Raw genomic sequence first — 12,240 nt, 5'->3', positions numbered from 1 at the left:
ACACTGTTGTATTTCCAGTACCTGGCACTTAGTAAGCACGCAATGAATGGTTACTGATTGACTCACCCTCTTCAGCCTTAAACGAAAAGTACAGGATCAGAAATGAGGATTGTAAACTAGTATATGTGTAAGAACAGAAGGCTGTAAGTTGGACAAAACACCAGTTTAATAACTAAACAAAACTGAGATACTCTAATTGACAATAAGCAATGTTGAGTTCGGGACAGAAATACATACAAGTCAGCCTCTCCCGGAGCTCAGGAGTCGGAGCAATATCTACAGCGCTTTTGCCATGGCAATTGACCAATGTAGGATCGGCGCCGTGGCTAAGTAACAAAGAGCACACTTCCACACGATTCTTGGACGCAGCCTCATGGAGTGGAGTGAACTGCCAGAGATCCATAGCATTGACACAAGCTCCATGCTGAATCGAGAAGAAAAGTTTTAGGTCAGTGATCATTTTGCTGGATCAAATAAAATGCAGAAGATCTTTATTTCACTATAAATTTCTGTTATGACTTGAAATGTCAGTAAGTATTTTAGTTTCTTTAATTTTAGCTTTTAAAAAGAGTTTTAAAATAAGGTGAATGTTTTAAAAACTTTAAGGCACCAGTAATATTTTTTAAAAACATTTTATTTTCTTAAAACCCTTAACTGGCCCACAAATCACATGCAAACTTATGACAAGTTAGAAAAAAAGCAAGTACTATTCAATAAAATCTCTCTTACCTTTAGTAGTAGTTCTGTGACTTCATAATGTCCATACGAACACGCATTATGAAGAGGCACAAGTCCACTAGATGAAGAAAGGCAAATTAAAGTACTGCAACTTCAAATAACATATGGTCATTTACCCAAGAGGCGCTAAAAGACAAAATTCTAATAATTTCCAACACCATTATATTAAAAATACCTTAGAGTATTTAATAAGAGGATACAAAGCATAGCTAATGTTTAACCTTTTGTATTTACCTTGTGTCTTGTGTATATAATCCTTAAATATAATGATAAAAATACCAATTAGAAAAGTATTTAAGTGAAAGGAAGAACATGTGCTAATTGACCGCTGCAGGCTTTATAGATCAAGTATCATAGAAAAACGTGACCTGAGAGTGAGGTGAAATATTCCTAGCATTTTATTTCACTTTGAAGGTAATTTCCAGCATAAGAATGAAATATCCGAACTACTCGAACTTGCATCTCCAAGTGTCATTCTGCATGAGCCAAAAACCCTGATTTTTGTGGTGTACTTCTCTGGAGGACTCACCTAGTGTACACCCATCTGTTTTCGGACATGCATTAGGAAACCAAGCTGTGCAAGAGCGGCAGGCATTGTGCCCCTACGCTATTGGGCCACCATTCACGTTCAGCACAACAGCTGGCTCCGGCAAGGGAGCAGCAGTATCAAGAAGAGCAGATTTGAAAGGATCGATTCCCTCTCTGATCACTGCCTCAAATACCGAGTTGTATCTTCATTTCTATGTTTTCTGACATGGAGAGGGGGCAAAGTGAAAGAAACCCTCCTCCCTCCAGGGCTTCTCTTCTTTATGCTGCCAATCACAGAAGTGTTAATAGGGACCTACTTTACCTGGACAGTAAGGTCAATTATCTTTTAGATCTTAAGGAGAAATGTTAACCTATTACACTGGAGCAGACCTACTTCATATGTCCCCTGAAGACTAGATAGGGAATGGGTACAAAGTTTTCTAAAATTCACCTCTTCATTAAATAAGTGACTTCATTGCTTTCTTAGTAGTTCCTCCCCTCTCCCTCCATTCCCATACCAACCTTTGTAAGTGTTCTCAGTTCAGATGTCCAAGATTTTATCAGGATAAAAACCAAATTAGAATATTATAAACTTATGATTTTGGTTTATTAATAAAAGATGATTCCTACATACCAGGTGAATAGGACAGCCATGTTACTGGCTTATCAGAATTTTCAATTTGCTTTATCTCCCTTTCTGGAATGCCATTTGAGTTGCAAAATAATAAATGTAATTGAGGGAAGCAAATTTTAACTTCAAATAATAGAAATACAAAATTTAACTAATTTAGGCCATTACCATGAGAAAGCCTCTTTAATAAGAACATGAAAATGCAGTTTTCAAACCAAAGTTGCAAACATTCTTAAAATACTACACAAAGCTGTAAAGAAATGAGATATGTGACTTTGTCCAGTGTGCAAAAACTTTAGTGTTTTGGATGCTGAAAACAAAGCATAACGGCCCCCGGGGGGAAAGCACGCAAGGGGATAAGTGGACACACCTACCCTTTGTCTTTTGCGTGAACATCAGCCCCATGCTGGAGAAGCAGCTGCACTATCCGAACTCTGTTGTAGCCCGCGGCTAGGTGGAGAGGGGTGGACTAGAGATGGAAAAGAAAAACACAACCCCTCCTGAGATAAATCAGTCTTGCTTTGTCATTTCATCGGTGATTACGTAGACTGAAACACAGTAAAATCTAACACACAGAGAAATCGCTGAGTTGAAGCGCCGGAAGGTCACATGTCATAACTGGATGAGAGACAATTACTCACCTCAGAAGGAAACTCTAACTTCAGTGTCATTCACCTATTTCTCCGACTTGTTTTTTAAGGCCTTCAGTAATCTAGCCCTACCCGACCTTCTCTCCTTGATTTCTTACTTCTTTGCAACAGGAACCATTCTCAGCGTTCTGAAAAGACTTGTCAGGGTTCACAGTCCTCGTAACCAAAAACATTCTTCCTTATCCTACTTAAATCCTGCCCACTTTTCAAGTCTGAGCGTTTCAATCCTAATTCTAGCATAAGTCCTTCCCTACAGAGCTGGCTCTCAAAACTTCTCTTGAATAAGGACGCTGAAAAGCCTCTCTAAAGAACAATTTGAAGAAACTTTAGTGGCGACAAAAAGGACAATGGACCATATTCATTTCGTGTGGCTGTTGGCAGTGGTTCAAAATTAATTTGCTGTATTGGATGCAATGACATTTGACAAGATAGCATTTAATTCTTCTATTTTATGTACTGTATATGTAGCATAAATGGAAAATACGGTTTCTTCCCAACTAATTTCTGCCACATTGATTTGAACCAAGTTATTAAAAGGTTCTCTGCTCATATTTAATATGGTAATTAAAATAATCAAACTTTTCTTTTTAAAGGAAACAACATTAATTAAAAGGTTCTCTGCAACCATAGCAGTTTTTCCACCTTTGCTCATTTACTTGAAGTTTAAATACTGTCACAGCTTTTCACATATGGTCTAATATACCTTAATGTTCTCTCATTTTTCCTGTCTTCTATTTGGGCCCTGATATTTAGTAAGATTCTCAATTTCTTTTCTTCATATGCTATAAATGGCAGGATATAAAAGAGTCACTAAATACTGCACTATTACTGCGTTCAAGGCATGCCATACATTTTATATATTCTAACAGTCTCTACATTTAGGTAATAGTTTTGAGCAGTACACAGCTAATAATGAGGAGACCAAGTAGAACAGAAGAGAGTCCCAAAGAGGAAGTCAGGAAACCTGATATTCCTGATCTTATGAAACTCTGAAAGTCACATCACCTCATCTCATCAGCCTCTTCAAGTGTTACAAGATAAAATCATCCATCCCAGCTACCTCAAAAATGTGCTAAGAGAAAGTTTTCTTTCATAGATAAACACTTCTAAAATGTAAAATGCCATATAAAAACAGATGATTAAAATTTCTGTACCATTAAACAACTTGCCCATCCAAATTTCTGCTTCCAGACACATGTCGAATGTTATTGCAAATAATACCGCCAGGAAATTTCAAGTTATTTTCAAAATGGTTTCTCCCCCTCCTTTAATATTTTGAAGACGCTGCTTCACTATCTTCTGGTTTGTATCATTTTGGACTAGAAATTTGCCAACATCCTATGTTTGTTTGTTTGTACATGTGGCTTCTTTTTTGGATACTTGAATGTTTTCTCTTTATCACTGGCCTTAAGCACTGTGACTGTGAAGGCCCTTGGTATACCCTTCTGCTGCTGCTCCTCTTCCTCCTCCTTTTGTGATGCTTGGGGGTTGCTGGGCTTCTTAGATCTGTGGCTCATAGTTTTCACCAAATTTGGAAAATATTCTGCTATTACTTTTTCAAATATTTTTTTTCTGCGCCCTCTCCCACCATTCTCTCTTTAGGGATCCAATTATGTATATTGCTTTCAAAGCTTATTTTTAAGCGTTGTTAAACAGAACCAGAGCAGCCTTTAGACTAGGACTAATTTCCCCCTTCCAGTGAGGTATGACCCTTCTGAGGACCCTATGGTAGCTGAGGAATTAGGAAGTTTGTCCACTCTGGCTGGTAGCAACAGAAACGATCACAGATGCCGTGTGACTTGACTTGCCAGGGTTATTACCTCTAATTCTTTCAGTGGTTCTTTTGACCACCCCGTGTGGCTTCCTCAGACTCCTGTTAATCTCAGTACTCAGCTGAAGACAGCTGGGGGAAGTTTGTTCTCTTCTCCGTGTAGCTCTCCTTCCAATGGCCCTCTACCTGCTAACTCTTGCCACACAGTTTCCCCAAACTCCTAATTCCACCTTCTCATCTCAGGGAGACCACTGGGCTCCGCCAGGGCTTCCTCTCTCTGATTGAAGGACTGGAAATGCTTTCTAGGCAGTAAGCTAGAGCAATCACACAACTCAACTTATCTAATGCTTCTCTCTCAGGGATCACTTCCATGGACTGCCTGACGTCTGGTTTCTGAAAACCATCGTTTCAGATATTTTGTTTAGCTTTTTTTTTTTTTTCCCCCCAAGAGGGAAGGTAAAACTAGTTTCTGTTACTCCATCTTGGCCCACCTTCAGGACTGAATTGGACTTTCCATGGCAGTAGGGAAGCTTCCTCCAGAGACAATGACTGCTTTGGATGTCTGGCCAAGAAGTCAGTAAGCTCTTTTACAGGACTTAGCTGACATTCCACGTTATATGAAAAAAGTGACATCTTCATTACTGATGCACAAAAAAGTTTCATATTAAGAAACTTTCACAAAATTTTGTTCATATATAGTTGATTTAGTATAACAGTTCTTCTTATTCTTAAAAATGAACAAAGTCCCCAAATGGATGAATACATACACACACACACCTGAACTGTTTATTTAGAAGGATAAAACATGAGAAAAAATATTTAGTTTCTGGATTTTTAAAAAATCATTGAGACTAAAAATTATTTATAGTGCTTTGAAAATGGTTACATATTTAGTTTCTAAATTACATTAATTAGGTAAATTAGAAGACTCTGTAATTGACAAGGTAGGAAGTGATAGGAGGCTTGAAATAAAGCAGTTGTGAAAGAAACAGAGTTGAGGAGTGTCAAAAACTATTAGAAAGCAGAACTGACAGAATCTGATAACTGATGTAGGTAATAAAGGGTACAGCAGTTCCGGTTCGAAAATGTCAGTGACAGATGAAAAGAAAGGAAGGATATAGGTTGGGAAGGGGAAGAGAGGGGAAAAGAGGAAGCAAGAGGGAAAGATTCTGAGGTTTGGGTTTATTGAATTTGAAGTGGCTGATACCATAGAGATTACAGGACTAACTAGAATACAAGGAGTGGTGATGGCTGAACACAAATTTGGTCATCACCGGCATTCATTTAAAATAATCAGCGTTGGTTGGGGTGCCTGGGTGGTACAGTCAATTAAGCATCCAACTCTTGGTTTCGGCTCAGGTCATGATCTCAGGGTCGTGAGATCAAGCCCTGCATCGGGCTCCGTGCTCAGCGCAAGGTCTGCTTAAGACCCTCTCTCCCTCTCTCTCTGCCCCTCCCTGTCCCTGTGCTCTCTCTCTAAAATAAATAAAGTCTTAAAAAATAAAATATTCTAGTGTCTGCAATGTATTTGGCAGCATGTTAAGTGCTAGGGGTAGCCTAGTAAACAAGAAAGGCTCAATACTTTGCCTTTATGAGTTTTCTCAGTCTTCCAAAACATGAGTCCCTAAATGAAACACACATATACTAATTCTTCAGAAGGCCAAAGATGAGGAGACAAAAGTCTAGGTTCTGAGGAATCAATTAGAGAAAGCAGATGACTACTATTAAATGTGACAAATACTGTGGGAAGGGAAGAAGTTCACGATGTCATACGAGGCTAGAGGCTGCACACCTAAACCACTCTGGAGGCCAGCGGAAGGGACTGGGGTTAGGGAAGATTCTCAGAAGAACTGTTTCCTAAGGGGAGGCTTGAGGATAAAGAGAAATCACTGAGGCAAAAGGATGGGGAACTTTATTCTGGGTAGTATGAAGAGCACATATTAATACCCACCCGACAGGGAGGAACTAAAAAAAATTCAGTGGCTAAGTGTAGTATGTGAGACTGGGGGAGACTCTAAGAACAATGGGAAACCTCTGATGAATCTGAAGCAGAAATTACTTAGACTGCCGTTTTGGAAAGATTGCTCTAGTTATTCCATAGAGAATCAACTGGGGGTGGGGAACAACTCTGATGGGAGAAGACCCAAATTGAAGACTGCAGGACTAATGGAGGAGAGAGATAATGACAGTGTCAGCTGGCAAAATGGTAGCAGCGCCTACGTAGAGATGCTGAGTTCTTAAGGGAGTAGATAAATTCACAGGGAGAGAAAGTACAGAATAAGCTAGATGAGCCTTTCCAAGTAGTAGTTCCAATGTGGATGCTAATTATGCAAACTTGATAGCATCACTAGAAGGCACATACAAATCTGTAAAATGCATGCAATAAATTTGAGGAAATGGTAGAAAGCAAAAAGAAAAAGTAAAAATTAAGGACAAAGGATGATTTGAACAAGCATACACTACTAAGATCCCAGAGGTTTTTCTCTAGAAAAAAGTTCAATAGGTATAAAGTTTAGCATCTAAACATTATATACCAAAATACTATCTTCTGATGCAAAGCAATTAAAATCATGTGGTCTAGGGCTAAATTTAACGAATGGCTAACACACAGCGCCAACTTTACACCTCAATTGCCAAATGGCAAAGTAATGATAAAAGTAATTTTCTGAATGCTAGGATAATTAACACAGTGTAATGTAGGCTTTGAAAGAAATCAAGCAGACCCATTTGTAAAATATTCACACGTTACTTGATAATTTTGTGGTGGTTGTAAACTAGTAAACACCAGAAGCAAACATTTAAGACGTCATCACACACAGGCCAGCAATCACCACCAGTCTGCACATCCTAGGTTTATTCTTAAAACAGATTTTTCGTTGGAATATTTTAAAAGCCAAGCATGAGGAGTGATAAAGTATGGAACAATTGCAAATACAAAAACTACTGTTTTCTTCTTAAGAGAATGTTATGGCTGATATTTCATATTGTAAAACGTTTACAGAAAAAAGAATTCTTACTTAAGGAAATCTCATAATCCAAAGTTTTCTTCTTGGAATCAGGCCATAAGAAAATACAAACATACATATCTATCCTTGCCTTTTATGATATAGATTTGCAGCACAGAATAAAGCATGTAAGACAGCTTTAACTTACCTTACACATACATGCAGAGTGAAAACAGTGACAAGCGACAGCCCTGTTCAAAAGCTGTGGCTGCAACCTTAACGTAAGTCCAGGTGGCACAATATGAGCAGATGAATAAAGGCTTTTACATTTGGGGTTTGCATTCTTGCTTGGCAAATTTATAAGGCATATGACTTTGGACTAATTTCTCAGTGTCTTGGAGCCTTGCCTTACAACGTCTGTAAAATGAGAATTGTAATTCCTACCATTTAAGGCTATTTTATGGATGACAGAAAACCGTATAAAGCACCTAAAACAGTATCACACAGAAAAAGCACGACAAATAGTACTTACTACTTATTATCACCTTATTAAGTATCTTATACACTTTGAAGTTATTTCTTAGTGGTCACTTATCAGTCTTCACCTTACTTTAGCTATTGACAGAGCTGATCACTTCCTCCTTGAACTATTTTTCTCCTTGGTATCTAGGACACCAAGACCTTCCTCACTGGTTACTCCCTAGTCTTTTTTTCTGGTCGCTCCTCGTTTTCTTGCCATTGGAGTACTCCAGGACTATGCCCTTAAATCTCTTTTCTTCAGTATCTATACTCTTTCCTTTGGTGATCTCATGCAGTCTCGCGGATTTAAATACACTTCATACATTGACGACTCCTCAAACATATCTCCAGCTCAGTCCTCTATGCTGAACTCCCAACTCTCATAATCTAACTTCCTATTTGACATCACCACAAGGATATACAGGAGACATCTCATGCTTGTCATGTCCTCAAGTGAGCTTCTAGTATTCCCTCCAACACCTACAACGAACAATTTCCTACTGCTGTTAATAGCAACTCTATCCTTTTCATTACTTAGGTCAAAAACTTCGAGTTTTTCCTGATTACCATCTTTCTCTCACACAGTATGCTCACTGCAGTGAGAGTATTTCTGTTGGCACTATCTCCAAAATATCTCCAGAATCCAATCACTTCTCTGCCACCGGCCTGGTCTAAGTCCCCATCCTCTCTCGGCTGGCTGAATTGCGACAGCCTTCTACTTGGCATTCTTGCTTCCAGCCTGATCCCCTCAGAGTCCATGCAACATAGTAGTAATGATCCTGTTAAAATATACCAGTTAGATATACCGGTCCTCTGTTCAGAATCTTCCAACGGCTCTTCATCTCACTCTAAGTAAAAGCTAAGTCTCTATAACGATGTAGAAGGCCATAAAAAAATCTCTCCCAGTACCACTCTCCAACTTTCCAACCTCATCTTTTACTCCACTCCCCCTGGTTCACTCCACATGCCTCAAATGCCCTAATTACTAATTATCTGAAACGACTGGGAATTAGATTGTACTAATAAGTGAAATATCTTCTGAAAAAATTAAAGGCCTACCTAAATTTATTTATTTATTATTATTTTTTAAAGATTTTATTTATTCACTTGACATAGAGACAGCCAGCAAGAGAGAGAACACAAGCAGGGGGAGTGGGAGAGAAAGAAGCAGGCTCCCAGCAGAGCAGGGAGCCCAATACGGGGCTCGATCCCAGGATCCCAGGATCACGCCCTGAGCCAGGGCAGACACTTTACGACTGAGCCACCCAGGCGCCCCTCTCCCACTTAAATTTAATTTCACATGTGACTTCTTAACAAATCCAAACAACAATGAAAGACAAAGTAGTCCTGAGGGTTAAATATATATATAAAAAAAAAGAATCTTATGGATACATAAGACAGCTATCAGCTTTCGAAGACCTATATAGTATTATGTGCCCAGAATACAAAATTTAATTTCTAAATCTTTTTTTTCCCATCGAGCGAAGAAATCATGATAACTGTGTCTTAAGATTTAAATGTATTATTACACATAGTCAATCCCAGAGGAATTTTAGCATTTACATTTTAACACAAAACACACATTGCTCTCTCACAAAAGACTGCTGGGTACAGGGGAAAGCATTCCTTGATCTGATATTACTGAGAAAACTTCGGAGTTAACCATTACCATACAGAATATATCCCAATCCTTGTAACACTGTTCATCTAAAAAGCATAAAATATAAAAATTAATTCTTAATTTCTTAAGACTTTGTTACTCCATTTTTATAAAGCACACACTTTGGGACATTCCTTTGATAAGATTTTAAAGTGAGATTCCAAAATACCAACACTCCTTGGGACACCTGGGTGGCTCAGTCTGTTAAGCATCTGCCTTCGGCTCAGGTCAGGATCCCAGGGTCCTGGGATCAAGTCCCACATCGATGCAGTGACTCGATCCCCTGCTCAGCGGGGAGTCTGCTTCTCCCTCTATCTCTGCCTGCTGCTGCTGCTCCCCCTGCTTGTGCTCTCTCGCTCTCTCTCTCTGGCAAATAAATAAAATCTTTAAAAAAATAAACAAAATACCAATAGTCCAAATAATTATCTCTTCTCTTGTTCTGTCTTTGGACAATATTTTGCAAATAAAATACACAAAAGATTGTCAAAGACTGGTCCTAAAACTATTTCCCACAATCTTTTACTGTAACACTTGTCATGAAATAACATATAGTAATTATTTACTTATCTCCTCTAATCTACCCTGAGCTCATGAGAACAGAAAATATATCTTAATTTTATGTTTGAAGGCTTAACACAGTACCTTGTATTGAGTAGGGCACTGAACAGAGGACACAAAAAACCCTGTTTGGTGAATTTGACTTTAAATTTGTGTGAAAGATTTACACCTACATTTCAACACAGGCCTGAGTGATGTTTGTAAGTCATCAGAAAGTTATCTAACCTCGTGATATATAGTGCATTTTGGTTTTCATTACAATAAAGGCCCAGTTTGACCTCGATCAAATCCTCTGGAATTTTCCAGACTAGAGTGACTAACTCATCCTGGTTTGCCCAAGATTTTCCTGGTCCCAGGAAACCCATTCATCCCAGGCAGACGGGGATGCTTGGTCACCCTACTCTAGCTTAATGCTGAATTGAGTTTCCTGGTTCCTGGAGCTGTCCCAAGTCAGAAAATTGTGTGTGTGTCTGCATGTGCGTGCCTACGTGCAAGGGCACACAGACACTCTGAATAAAGAAAGACTTATTCCTCTGCCAAACTAGGAAAAGAATCCTATTAAAAGTTGGCTCAAGAGATAACAAAGGATACTTCTCTTCCCATTTAAACAATTCCTTTAAAAGACTCAAGTGTAGTCTTTCTCAGTCCATACAAGCTCCCCATACTATTCAAACTCTTCCTCCAGCGTCTTGCTCTTGCTCCAGTTACAAAAATGGCTTCATAAGGTAAAACTTCATGATCTTTTCAGCACTTGAACACACATGGAAGCATCACCCAGATTCAACAATCATTAATTATTAAGACTTGGTGACGCTGGCATCTGCCATCTCTTTTTTTATCTTTTATTTTTCCCAATGAAGTGTTCTGAAGCAAATTCAAGACACTGTTAACATCTCGCTCTTACATATTTCCATAGATGTCTCTAAAAATTATGAGCATTTTCCTTTAAAACCCCAAAGTTATTACACTTAACAAAATAGTGGTAAATCCATCTACTAGCCATATAAAGCACCTTTCCTAATTGTCTGAAAAACTTTTTAAAGTTGGTTCACTGGATGTCAGCATCAATTCTTTTGGTTCTTGTGCCATTCAGTCTCCTGACATCTACAATGGTCTTCATCTTTCCTTTTTTCTCTTTTCACGATCCTGACTTGTTGAAGAGACCTTGTTAGCTGTCCCCTTTCCTGTGTGATGATTTCACTTGTGCCTATCTCTATTTCCTGTGTTTCATGTAAATCGGAACTTCCTCTTTAATGTGAAACTTCTTTAGCAAGAATACTTCACAGATAATACTTCATACAGCATTTTATCAGGGCACATATTATGTCTGGATATCCTACTTTTTGTGATAAGATTACTCTGTGTACCATCAGTTTTGCATTACTACCTCTGTGACCTGTGAATTCCAGATAGCATCCTTGTAATTTTCTTAACTTCCTGCCATCTTTTTATAAAGTATATACAAACAGAAGATCGTTACACTTAAAAATTCCAATACTTATTTCCACTTTTTTAAAATAAAAACATACTTTCAGATATGGTTCCACAAATGAGGTATCACATATGTATTTTCTCAGTTTTAACTGGTCTCAATTATCAGTTACCTTTACTCACCATTTCCTCCCCAATAGAATTCCCTTTTATATTATAAAAATGTATTCCCTCTAAAATAATAAAGTAAAATGTTCTCTCTACTTCTTCCGCTAGTTCAACAAACCCCTTTCCTGAAGGCAACCACTGTTTATAGATGCACAAGTATCATTTGAGATTTTTTTTCTATGTGCATGAACATGTTTTTCTGAGGTTTTTTTGCTGTTGTTTTAGTCACACAAATGGATCATACGATACTCTTCTGCAATTTGCTTTTTTTCTTTTAAAATATTAGTATATATAAGTTTATCTTATTCCTTATATGGTATTTCCGCTGTGTAGCTATACCATGATTATTTACTCATTGTCTAGAAGTGGACAGTCAGGTTGTTCCATCTCTGCTCTGGCTATCTTAACAAAAAAACACCTCGTTTAAACTTATAATTTGATTAAGAGAGATCAGTATTACCCCTTCTACAAATAAAATACTATTATCAGCCATTAATATAAAATTCCCAGGAAAATATAATAACCACATAATCAGAGCTAATTAAATTTCTTTCAAGCAGAGAGATATGATTAATCTGCTTGCTAGGTATACTTAAGAAGTTCTTTGAGACAGTGATACTTTAATCAAAATCAAAACAACT

At 38.0% G+C, this 12,240-nt stretch overlaps 1 protein-coding gene across 1 annotated transcript in view; it reads right to left on the bottom strand.

Moving 5' to 3' along the window:
- The window catches only part of TNKS (tankyrase), a 204,332-nt gene that overhangs the window by 67,497 nt on the left and 124,595 nt on the right, over nt 1-12,240 (bottom strand). Inside the window, exons 6-8 of the mRNA XM_045779268.2 lie at nt 2,272-2,366; nt 730-796; nt 238-424 (exon numbers count right to left, since the gene is read on the bottom strand). Of these exons, the coding sequence (XP_045635224.2) occupies nt 238-424; nt 730-796; nt 2,272-2,366 (349 nt within the window). The remainder of the gene's footprint in view (nt 1-237; nt 425-729; nt 797-2,271; nt 2,367-12,240) is intronic.

This window comes from Ursus americanus, chromosome 27 (genome assembly GCF_024610735.1).
Source record: "Ursus americanus isolate L20-20 chromosome 27, mUrsAme1.1.p, whole genome shotgun sequence".
In the NCBI taxonomy this organism is placed as follows: Eukaryota; Metazoa; Chordata; class Mammalia; order Carnivora; family Ursidae; genus Ursus; species Ursus americanus.
This window is presented reverse-complemented; position numbering and strand designations above follow the sequence as displayed.